The following is a 12,573-nucleotide window of genomic DNA, read 5'->3' as shown; positions in this document are numbered from 1 at the left end:
TTTGGAATTTCATTCTCAAGCTGTCAAAAAAAGACAAACATACTTGAAGAAGATCTGATTTATTGAAATTAAAGATAAATTGTCCATTGTTGAAAAAAAAATTAGTGAACATTTGAAAACGGTCCGTAATTTGATGTTCGGCGAAGCTTCCGTTTGATGTCGGAACAGGAGCGTTGTACGGCCTTCATGTCAACTTTGCGAATGCATCTCTTGATTCTACCAATCAACTGTTTGCAATTCGTGGCTCTTCAGTTATTTTTGTACACCAAGGAGCTCAAAACCCCGAAGAAATCTTCGATTGGGCGACACTGAGGCAGATTTGTCGGGTTGTGGTTTTTGGGTACAAATGGGATCGAATGGGTATTCAGGAACGATTGTGTTTTTTTGGCGTAATGCGATGACGCTTTATCCGGCCAAAAAACGTATTGTCCATCAGCATGATGTTTTTGTAGAAACGGGATCAAAATTTTCTTCAAACATTCGTTCTGGTACACATATTGATTGATTGCCAAACCAGAGGGCTTGAACCACGAGGCACGAGAAAGAGAACGAAGTCCTTTTGCGTCCATAATTTTGGCTGGTCTTCCACTACCTTGCTTGCGAGCAGTTGTTGGGGATCTTAGGATATGGTAAACAGTCGAAGCCGCAACATTTTCGCTTTTAAAATGTTGTACCGTATACTTTTTGCCGAGATTTCTGTGCAGTTCGTAGAACTGTACAACGCGCTCGCGAAATACTTCTTGTTTCGACGGCATTTTGAGCACAACTGAGCAAGCATAAACAAAACAGAAAATACTAGCAGAAAGAGGAGAGAGAGCTAACATATACACACTCTTATTTCTCTCTGAGCTCGTTTGTTGTTGAGCATAGAGGCCTCGAAAAAATTCCAAAATTTTAGTTGCCACCCGTTACAAATGCAAGAAAACGATTATCTGTACACGGTTTAAGCAATAAGGTAATAAGCAGATCAGCGGAGAATACTAAAGAAGACTAATGATTTGGTATGCATTATGCAGCATTTTAAGTATACTTTCAAATGGAATCATCCTGGTTTGCCCAATTTTGCCCAACTTCGAGCTATTGACCTTGGAAATAGTGCTAATTTTGGATCAAAACCTTGAATATTTTAAGAAATATTGAAGATAGAGACTTGCTTCCCAAGACAAAATAGCGTATTAAAAAAAAACCAAAAAATTACATATCTCTGTGAAAACGAGAGATAGAGGGTTGACGTCTTCAGCAAAATATTTGTTTTAATATTGTCTAAAACTTTGCTCAAGACATCATTTTAAAGACTGGACTCGGAAAAAATGAGACACACAAAAATGATCACCAAAAATTCATTTTAAATCGGATACTTCTCAAATTTTCAGGGATTAAATAACTATATATTAGTTATGTTTTGGCATAATTTATTTATTGAATTTCCTCCCCCAAGCTGAATGCTCTTACATTTCTCTTAACACTGCTCATGAGATCTTGGGCGAGGCATTGCCCATTAGACTGATGCAAATTTTGACATTTTCGCTCCACAGTGCTCAAACGGTTCCAAATCGAGTTCTGATTAGTCTCCCAAAATTTGAACTCATTCGATAAGAAACTGACTTGGCACAAACCATTTGAAGTTTATATGGAAATTACTATAGGAAAACCAAATGTTTTGTTCATATCCATCTAACAATTTACCATATTGCTCTGCTTTAAAAAATAATAACTGAGCTCGTAGAAAATTTTCTCAGCTACAACTTTGTCTTAAACCAGATTTCAATATAATGTAAGCATCAAAAGTTATCAATAATTCAAGCCACTAATGTCTTACGATTATGCTCAATCAACTGTTCAGCAGGCAACATTGGTGTTTCTGGCGCTTGGAATAGGAGCACATAAATCATGGCTACTATGCCACACTGCAAGATACAGTGTTGCTCACAAAACAGCTGCTTGATCATGCCATAAGATTATCAATCTCTTAAACAATTAATAACTATTTTATTTGACGTTTAACTCAACAACTATATTCTGCTAAGTTGAAGCTGAGAAAATTTTCCATAAGCATAGCTTTTGAATGTTTGAACAGTGCAATATGGAAAAAGGTAAGAAGACAATGAACAAAAAGTTTGGATTTCCCATAGTAATTTCCATATAAACTTCAAATGGTTTGTGCCAAGTCAGTTTCTTTTCAAATGAGTTCAAATTTCGGGAGACTAATCAGGACCCGATTAGGAACCGTTTGAGCACTGTGGAGCGAAAATGTTAAAATTTGCATCAGTCTATTGCCCATCTTCGTTACACAATTTCTCCCAGTTTTTCTTCAAAGCTTCATCGTTTTTTAATGTTTTTCCGCTTTTCTTCAACTTCTTCTTCATTATCGCCCAAAAACTTTTCGATCGGACGAAGTGCTGGTGTATTTGGCGGGTTCGCCTCCTTCGGGACCACATTAACGCCCTTCGCTCCGTACCAATCCATTACAGGCTTGGCGTAATGGCACGAAGCGAGATCCGGCCAGAACAGCGTGGGACCACGGTGAGAGCGAAGGAAGGGCAGCAAGCGCTTCTGCAAGCATTTTTCTCGATAAATCTGCCCGTTTATGGTGCCGGTTGTAACGAACGGCTTGCTGTACCGTCCGCACTCGCAGATCGCCTGCCACAACAGGTACTTCTTCGCGAATTTGTCCATCTTTCTCTTCCGGAACTTTTCCGGAACCTCCATTCGCCTTGATGTATGTCTTGTCGTCCATGACAAGACAGCCTGGCTTGACCAGCCACTCACGGTACAGCTTCCGCGCACGCAATTTGGCCACCCTGTTTTGCTTGTCAGTCCGGTTTGGCGCCTTCCTGACCTTAAAAACACGTAGCCCAGCCCGCTTCATGGTCTGCTGGACGAACCACTTCGATGAATTGACCTTTTTGGCCACGTCTCGGGTGGAAAGGTTCGGATTATTCTTAAAGTACTGCCTTATCTTCCGCGCCTTCTCTGAGTATTCCGTTTTCGGTTTTCGGCCGCTTCCAGCGCGCCGCTCGATGGTCTTCGTCTCCTGGAACATCTTCACAACACGGGACACGGTGGAATGGTGGATTCCAAGCCTTTTGCCGATCCATCTGTGCGACTGACCAGGATTATCGATCACCGCGCCCAAGATTTGCTGGCGTAGCTCTTCTTGTTTCGAATGCATCTTGAAAACTACTTGACAGATCGCGATACTCTAAACTAGTATTACCCAAAATTTCATTAATTTTTACCCACGCGATAAAAAGTTACACCCAAAACAAAGTGTCGCATTTTTTCCGAGTCCAGTCTTTACTACCTCGACAAACAAACAAAGTAAATATGTCATCTCCCTGCTAGGTGGATTAATCATGAAATAGCTAAGCTCAAAAGAAGGCGCTTTTAAGTGCACAAACTTCTCCGAAGACACTATATGGTTTAAATGGACCGTTTTCGCATAAACTAAAAAACGCACGTTTTGGCACTTTTAGACCACTGTGCATTGTGGACTGCAAGAAGCTTGAATCCGGGAATTAGATAGTGACAGCTCTACCGCAGATCCAATAGCCTATTTCAAGAACGCAAGCATTCCGAAGCGATTTCCACACACGATAAGCCCCGCATCAATAAATTATCGATGCTAATAATCCACTGATAAAATGTATTGAAACTTTCAATCAAGCAGAAGTAGAATTCTTGATTGACGCGTATTTCGAGCATCAGTTCTTTTATTTAATATAACTTAGCTGTGTGTTAGCGTCGGCTGGAAAAAAAACTGCTGCCTCCATTGGGTCACCGTTACGCAATCCACTTTTAATGTAACTGCACAATTTTTAAAAGTCCGCTTCCGAATTTAATTTGACACGAAAAAATCACGCAGCAAAACAAAAAGACGTCAATTTAGCAGCGTAGCCTACTTCGATCTTTGGACGCAGAATAAGAGCTTATCCAGGCAAAATTATGCTTCTTCTGCCAAAAAATTGCTTCTTGAGAATTTAATCAGCAGAATTTTTTTGATGTGAATATATCTTTAATATGACACTAAAATTGTCCAAATTGATGCATACATGATTGCGATTTGTTAAGTTGAAACTTGTGCTTTCAATTTATTTTATACCTTTCTATAGTGGAAAAGAGAACAACAGATAATTTTAATTTTTTGACATTGAAATATTTCCAAACCTTCTGCATCTTGTTTCTACTCAATTCAATTGCCTAACATTCGACGAGATGAATTCCGAGCTTCATACCAGACAAAAGTTCGACATCATTCGTGTTTCATAACGCTTGCAGTTTCCGTACCGAAGTGAAACTCGATGTATCCGCATACCCTTACTAGGTGGGGCAAAAATGGAAGCACTAATAATTTTCACCACAGACAACAAGACGAATTAACAGCGAATAATTTTCGCAGCGCCGACCTCCCGCCCGTCTGCTTCGTTTGTTTGATTTTGTTCAGCTTTCTGTTGCGCTCTCTTCTGTTCAGTTGGCAATGCGATTTATGAGGTGTGCAAAAGATATTCCCTACTAGTGTTTTTCCTTTTCTAGTCGGATTGGGGAAAATTTGTAGGATAACACCCGCTCTCATCTGTCTCGCCGTCGCGAAAGTGTGGGAAGAGGACACATTTTCTCCAGCTGAGCTGAAATCTGACACTGCGTGGTAAGCTGATCATCAAAGGAGGCTTGTGGTGGTGATTTGTGAGAGCGCTAAATTGCTTCCACAAGCAGCAGTTCCTCTTCCATCGTGGGATGGGCCAATGACCTTTCGAAATGGAAAGGGTTGCTGCGTTCCGTGGTGGAGCAACAGAAAATGTGTTTCATCTGGCATTTAAAAGATGTGAGGGATATTCTAGTCCAGCAAAAAAAAAAAGTAAGATGAAAAAGAGCTGCAAATAAATACACATTAGACAAACATCCTAAGTGTAAACGGGTAAACAAATCATAAAGATCGGTAGATATCTTAGGCCAAGGAAAAACGCTGTTCGAGCTGACGTCCAGAATTTTTCCACGTTGGGAATATTTGTGGTCCAGATGGAACAACTCTTCCGCAGTCTTTGTTTGATGATGGAAAATGATTTCCCGACTGAGTGCCAGTCAATAGGTAAAGTTTCCAATCCTAATTGCAATGGGTTTAATTTCGGTTGCCCGTGACGTCACAGTGTTCTAAATTTAGCACGATGAAGACAAATCGTTAAAGAGGAAATAAATAAAATCACACGTCAGTCACGATCCGTATGCTTCGTGGGCGGTAAATAGAGAGCTAAGCAAGAAGAGAGTGTGCCGTTCCACCACGTGAAAGCAAGTTGCGTGAGTGCAGAGTGTTGTGTGGAGCGAAGAGTGTGTGAGAGAGAGATACCACGCGAGAGGTGTGTTGTGAGAAATTTATTGAAAAATATCACGATTAACGTGTGGTAAAAATAGCATCAAGTGCGTTTTCCACTTTAAAAAGTACTGGTCTGATTGCTGTTTTTGGCTCAATAATTGGGGAAAAGTAGGCGCTGCAAATCCATTGATTTTTTCTCAGCCTACCGCGATCAGATAATTATTGTGTTGAGGAGCCATTGGTTAATTGTAATTGATGATTGTTTTCTGTCGTATTCAATATTTTTAGCAACGAAACGTGACTCGGTGAAGAGCACCGAACGTCCACGAACCTACGAAGAGGAAGCTCGGCGAAGCAAATCATTGGACGGAGATGCAATTCTGGATCCCATTCGGCAGATGGACAAGGTAACCCATACCGTTTCAAGCAACTTGGACTGATTGTTAAATCATCATATCTCATTCTTGCAGAACAAAAACAAATCAGCCTGGAGTAAGGTGAAGGGGATCGTCAAGAACCATCGGGGATCTCTCAAGTCAAATGACTCCCAACGACGGAGTACCAAATCGTCCAACAGCGTCGGCTGTAGCCGCGAAGCCAGCCCGTGCGAATCGATGGATGCCTGTGAACTTCAACGGGACCGTTCGGATTCGTTCTCGTCGAACCAAACGTCCCCTAGCCATAGGAACACTACTCCCACCTTCCTGGCACTGCCTTCCGGAGATAACAACAGTTGCCCGAACTCACCCTGCGGGTCACTACCGGCCACATTTTCCAGTGATGATAACGAATGGAAGCCTGAGTGCAAGCTGGGCCGAAGTGGTAGTGGCGATCGTGGAGTTCCACCACTCAAGGACACCGGCGGAAGTCGGGGCTCTCGGAAAAGCAAACATATACCTGAGATTGAATCCGTACCTGAAGGAGTCCCGATTGATCCGAAGCACACCGTCAGAACCCGGAAATCTCCTCCGAAGCCGTTGAGTCTGCGGCAGGAATCGTTGGATGTTGAAGCATCCGCAGACCTGTCACTGTCTTCACCGGGATCTCAAAAAGACAGTTCCAAATACTCACCAAAGCGAAAGAGCTACGGTGGTGACGAGACTTCGGCTCCTGAAAGTCCCTGCAAGCCGTACGAATTCTTCGAAGGTGAACTGGAGGATTTTTCAAGCGAAGAAATCTCCGACCAAAACACACCTCACCGACGGGCGTCACCGAAAACCAAGAACCTTCTTCGGCAGAGAGAAGAGATCGAGCGACGCTACATGGACCTGCAGAAGAAACTTCAACGGGAGTTCGATGCCAAACAGCAGGAATGGGAACGACTACGACCTGCGACCCTGTTGCTTACCAACAGTCCAAGTAAGTTCCTATGCACAGATGAACATAAAATTTATTATATTTTTAAGTTTTCCTTCTAGTAAATCAGTTTTTTAAAGACGATGCTCCGGCCAGTCCAAAGCGAGAACAGCCGTCCCAGACAGTGGTAGAGGAAAACCTTTCGCCGGACTTTAAGAAAAAGTTGGATGAGTGGCGAATCAAGGTAAGACTAGAGCTAGTCCCTTCAGCGTTTCAAAACATTCAAGGGATCTTTCAACAGCACCAGCCGCCATCGAAGAAAGAACCCCAACCAAGTACGTCGAAAGATTCTCCTACGGACCCCAAGAAGAAACCGGTAACGGATTGGCAGCTATGGAAAACGGGACAGGTCAAGCTGGAAGGACAAGGCTTAACGCAGCTGCCGAATGCAAAGGACTTGCCAGAGGACTTCCAGAAAAAGCTCTGTATGATTTGTACGATTGAAGTCTAAGGTTGCAGGTGTTAATTAAGTATCTTGTTTGTCCCCACAGCTGAATGGAAGCAGATGAAGGCAGCGAATAAGGTTCCTTCCTACACTACCCCGTGTTCAACGGCAAGCGAGCTGTCAGTGAAGCGGCAGCAAAGCAAGCATATGACCGGAGCGACGGCCAAGAAACCGAGAGCCACCGAATGCGATCACAAGGGTGAACACAAGGGCGAAGGGCTGTCCAAGCTAAAGGCTCTGGTCAGTACAGATCCTCCGAAGAAAGAACTGGTCGTCCAGACGACGAAGGGATTCATCAAGTTCGAAGGTATTTCGAGGAAGTTCACCCGGCGGTTGTTCGAGTGGGAAAAGGCGAAGGGAATCGGCCCGGAGGCATCGACGATTGCTCTGCTCCATCCCGGTTACGCCCCGGTAGTCGTCGAGAATGCTGGCGATGTTTTCGAAGTGAAACGTAAGTTGCTGTTGAGCGCTCAAAATCGAGCGGCCGAAAGTGACACTTCAGGCGGCTCGTTTATGAGCTATATTTCCAGCTGTTTTAGGATAATCACAAACCACTGCTCGGCTCAAACTTTTGTCTCTTTAAATTTCTTTTGATTATGTATATCGATCCATTTCAACCTTTAATCAATTCGATCTTTAAACCTTTCGACCTATTGCCCATTCGACCTTTCTTCCATTCGATTTTATTTCCATTTTGATCTTTGGTAGTTGATTCGAAATACAAAAGGTCCAAGGACAAAAGGTCGATGGAACAAAAGGTCGATGGGACAAAAGGTCGATGGGACAAAAGGTCGAAAGGACAAACAGTTGAAAACCTAATATACTGAGCCGAATAAAGCAAGCAGGCAAACCAAACTAAGATGCAATATGAGCAATTTAACTGAAATGTTCAGATAATTTACCTCCTTTAAAGTTGACTCCATCTCCAAGGGGGGGATACACTGTGAGTCTTTCGTGACCCAAAATTGCTCGAATTCGTAACCTCAATGTCAACTAATGATTAAATTTTCTTCGCAGGAGAAAAATCACCCGGTCTCGGTCGATCCCTGTCGATGGATAGCATTTCGCCAAACCCCTCGGCACCGTCGATCTCGCATCAACCGTCCAGCTTGTCGTTGAACGATGCCGACGAACTGAAGGAGAGTCAGGAGAAGGATGCGGCCTCCAATCGACGGGTTTCCTCCAATCCAGAGCTGGAGCTGTCCGTTGATCGGGAGGAGCCCCGTGCCGTTTTGGTTGAAGTCGAGGAGGACATTCACGAAGTGGCCGATCCACTAGCGGTAGGTCCGAAGGTAGACTCAGCCGGCAGTCAGAGTAAAACAGAGTACGTATTCCATCATTTCGGATAAGATTCAATTTTAAAATTTCACACTCTTCCAGGCCTGACCGCACTTCGCGACCATCGAGCAACAGCAGCACACTTCTGAAAGACTCTACCAAGTTACTGATCCGGCTACGCGAACAAGACTCCGTCGATCGGGACGAGGTACGTCGATTAAAGATCGTCCTCCGTGCGCTGATAGCTACCCTTCCGGAATTTGTGGAAACCGGTTCCCGTGATAGTATTGCATTTTTCGCGTGCATGAAGGATCTTGCCCAGGAAACGCTACAATATCTGTATCGCTTCGAGGATGGTTCCCTGAAGTCCGCTCCGGAAATTCTGGAAAATGTTCAATCGATAAATTCTCATGTTGGCGATCTGAAAAAATCCCTGCATTCCTACATGAAGTATGCTTCGGCAGCGGTACGAAATGAAGAGGACATCCCGAAGATCAGTATTACACCGGCCATCGGAGCACAGGCCACCAGTTCTATACAGAAATCAAACGACAGTCTTCGAAACATGGCCACCATCAACGTAACGCCAACGTTCGTGTGTAGCGCTGTCCGGGTTAACAAAATCGACACCAACAGAACACAAACCAGACACTTTCCCATAAGTTCAGAATCGGATCCAGTCCCACCGACGTCGTCGCATTCACCGGGCTCCTCCACGCAGATCGAAGGAAGTCTTGCCGAAGACCGAGCGCAAGATCGGGACAACAGGAAGGTCGCTCGCAATTTGAGTAACGGTTCCCGGAAGAAAACCCGAATCAAGCGAATGGGTTCCAGACAGAACAGCAAAACAGAAAGCGACAGCGATGATAGTCCACCGAACTACGTCCTGGAGGTACCCCGTAAGACAAAACGCAAAACAAGCAGAGCTAAGAAGCCTTCCGATTCGATGGAAAAACTGCCGGCGGTTCATCCGCAAGTGGAAGACGTGGTTTTCGTTTTGAAAATCAAACCGGGGCAGAAGGCAGAACAACAGGAGAAACCCCCCGTAGCAGCATCGACATCCGTCAGCGTCACCGAAGAGGTTCTGATATCTCCCACCGAGACTTGCGTGGAACTGCTCGAGAACCAAGGCAGTTCAAGTTCGATCAACAACTGCACAGCGAACGTTCTGGTCAAAACGAAGCGAAGGATCTTCACCACCGTGGAAGGTGAGTCGTCAACCAAAAACACAGCTTCCGTAGTTGTAAGTCGCGACGTGGAATCGTCCAGCACTTCGGATCGAAATGACCCATCGGAACTAGCAAAAGTCGATCAGAAGATCATCACGAATCTACCACCACTTCCACAGTCTCCAAGCACCCAGCGGCGGATGGACAAGAGCGCTCCGACGAAGGAACTTTCACCCAATATTCGATTGATGATTGCCAAGTACAACCAGCGTCTGTCGTCGGAACGTAGTGCAAATTCGCCGCTCAGTTCCGGTTCCTGTTCACCGGTAGCGTGGAGGTCTCCGGTGTTGGACCGCCGAGTACGAAAACAAACGGAAAAGTACCAGGAGAGTATCCAGCTGTCTAAATCGGCCAGCGCAGGAAGTTTACGCAAGTCGTTGAGGCAGCTGGAGGCAGCTCAGAAAGCGCATCATGGACCGGAAGGAGACGAGGAGGAAGAGAGTGGAGCGATTGCTTCTGTAAAAGTTGTAAAGTCGTCCAGCACGGGAATGATCGACAGCGGTCGCAAAGGGGGCAATACGGGCAAGGCAGAAGATGAAGGAGCTGATCATAGTGATTCGCCAAAAATGTCCTTTTTGGCTTACGATAGCCTGAAGCGAAAGGATACGTTGTCACGTATCGAAAGAAGGGAAGCGGAGGATTCCGGGTCGGGTGGCGGTCGAACGGACACGCTAAGGAAAGAACGGTTGTATAAAAAGCGAACAGAGTCACCACAGGGAGCTGGAAAAGCAGGCGCTAGGAAGGTCCCTAGGGAGAAGTACACGAGGTGTCGATCGGTACCGGGAGAGGAGATGGTAAGCGATCGTTGCCAAGAGGAGAAAAGCTTGAGGAGAGTTGATGGTAAACCGCCGAGTCCTCGGTTGACAGTGCGGCGGAAATTTACAGATCAGGACTCTCCGCGATCGGCGCCGACAACGCCGATGGAAGAGGACAAGGGAATGGTGCAAATGAGCCAGCGAGCGTTGAAGCTGAAGAAAGCCAAAGAGGAGTTTTTACAGAGTTCATCAGCAGCGGCCCGGGTAGACCAACGGCAACAGGTATGGAACAATCGAATCAGTCAAATTAGTATGACAAGTGCAAACAGTGCAGACGACAACGCACTGCTAATGAAAAGTGCCAGTGCCGGGGTAATCAACAGTAGAACGGCGGATGGAGAAGACAGCCAACAGGAGAGTCTGTACGAATCACTGCCAAGAAGTGTGCTGAGCGCATCGGGGGTTGTAGCCGACGATGAAACATCGTCAAGGAACACAAGTGTTCAAAGCAGTCGATTCGGGTTGTCCAATTTGGCTTCGAAATTGAGAAAGGTTAAGCTGAGGAGGAGCAGCAAGGATCTCAGCAAAAAGCCGGCCATTTCACGACTGTGTCGACAGAGCCTGATGGTCGATATCAGCGGAGAAGCGGTCAAGATGGGGAGCGCGCAGAATCTCGGACAGACCTCCAGTGATGGTGGCGGCGGAGGTGGTGGAGAGTCCCTAAAGAAGTCAGGCAGTGTGCAAGCGATCTGCAATCGGTTTCGTAAGAGCAACGAACGAAGTGATGAACTCAAAAAGAGTAGAAGTTTAGGATTCTTGGAACCGGATCGAAAAGGATCCCAGTGAAGGCTTTTCTGTAAGTGTTTAAACCATGTTTACAATATAGTATTACAACAGCGACGGAGCAATCTCAAACCTATTGATAAGCGATTTTCGATGTAAATGTACCAAGTACAACAAGAGGATGTAGGAAAAGTGTAATTTTCATGAGCAATTCAATCGCACACTGATGCAAAGTGCCGTGCCAAAGATTCGTAAGATGCTGTACACATCTGCTGTCGTAGATTTATAGAACTGAATAAAGTCAGAGAATTCGATAAAATGTCCGCAATTTACTGCAGAGAAAAACGTCCTCGAGTTACCTTACTCATCGAAACGTGGCCACACGGCTGTTTCGTAAACCGATTCCCTTATCGACTCTTCAAACAAACGGTCGTCGTCGAATCAACCTGCAATCGAGTCTACGACTTCTCGTGATTACCTGTTTACATTTACCGTTCCGAGTAGTCACCGACATTAGCGGTGACGACAACGACGACGACATCTTCGTTATCGAGACGTTCCATTTCACCACAGCGATCAATACATCAGCGGACTTCAGAGTACCTATGTATCGAAGAATAAATAGTGTCGAAAATTCTTGATTCACACTGTGCGTTTATGGCCATCGTCGTTCGGTGGTAAAAACCGAACCACTACGTTATCTTCACTCTACTGCGGAGTTTCAGTCAATATTTACTGAGAAAGCAATGTTCGTCACCTCATTTGTCGAACAGGAAGGAATAAAAAAAAAGCGATAGTTTTGCGAAATCGGGTCAGAGAGTCTCTCCTCACGCCGAGAAAAGCATAATCCTCGACGAAAAATTCAATTTTGTAGTTCGCCGCGGTTACACGGTAGCAAGTAAAATCATGCGAGCATAAAGCTACAGATCGAAGCGAATTGATTTTTCCTAGCTCCGCCTCATCGCAGTAGGCTTGCTCGAGCTTCAAACTTTGAGCAAATAACGAAAAATAACGCGTTACTGTTGTTGTTGTTGTTGTTGTTGCTTCTGCTACCCGTAGATAAGATAGTGAAGTTTCCACTTCTTTGCCTTCACCTTCGGGTGTTCTAATCAACTCTCTGATACCTTCGTCGTCGTCATGTCGTGTTGATGGAAAAAAAAAGTTAGGGGACTGGTCGGAGGAATTTTCAATTGAAATCGTTCTCATTGAGGATGCTAGATATAGAGGGAGGCTAAAAGGTGCGACCAAACGACGTTGGTAACGCGAATTACATCGATTGCTTTGTTTTTTTTCGTCAGCTCCTGTTGTCCCATAATAATCAGCTTAGGTGCAACCTTGTTTGTTATCAGTTCTTCTTTTTTTTTTAGATACTGCTTTGAGCTTGATGGATTATGAAGGATTTATGAACTGAGCGTGGGG

General features: G+C 44.9%; 1 protein-coding gene across 11 annotated transcripts in view; it reads left to right on the top strand.

The window, feature by feature from the left end:
• Positions 1 to 11,473, top strand: part of LOC135697409 (uncharacterized) — a 96,804-nt gene extending 85,331 nt beyond the window's left edge. For 9 of the 11 annotated variants that reach the window (XM_065217061.1, XM_065217055.1, XM_065217057.1 and 6 more), the window contains 6 exons: positions 5,597 to 5,715; positions 5,779 to 6,667; positions 6,715 to 7,089; positions 7,156 to 7,560; positions 8,127 to 8,433; positions 8,490 to 11,473. In XM_065217061.1, the coding sequence (XP_065073133.1) occupies positions 5,597 to 5,715; positions 5,779 to 6,667; positions 6,715 to 7,089; positions 7,156 to 7,560; positions 8,127 to 8,433; positions 8,490 to 11,217 (4,823 nt within the window). In that variant the 3' untranslated portion in view covers positions 11,218 to 11,473. The remainder of the gene's footprint in view (positions 1 to 5,596; positions 5,716 to 5,778; positions 6,668 to 6,714; positions 7,090 to 7,155; positions 7,561 to 8,126; positions 8,434 to 8,489) is intronic. The other 2 variants (XM_065217064.1, XM_065217063.1) reach the window with 2 other exon arrangements.
• Positions 11,474 to 12,573: the final 1,100 nt, after the last annotated feature.

The sequence above is a fragment of the Ochlerotatus camptorhynchus genome, unplaced genomic scaffold, assembly GCF_037179485.1.
Source record: "Ochlerotatus camptorhynchus isolate MF236.1 unplaced genomic scaffold, CSIRO-AGI_Acam_v1.1 ptg000070l, whole genome shotgun sequence".
NCBI lineage: Eukaryota > Metazoa > Arthropoda > Insecta > Diptera > Culicidae > Ochlerotatus > Ochlerotatus camptorhynchus.
Note: the sequence above shows the minus strand (reverse complement) of the source record. Positions and strands in the feature narration are given on the sequence as shown.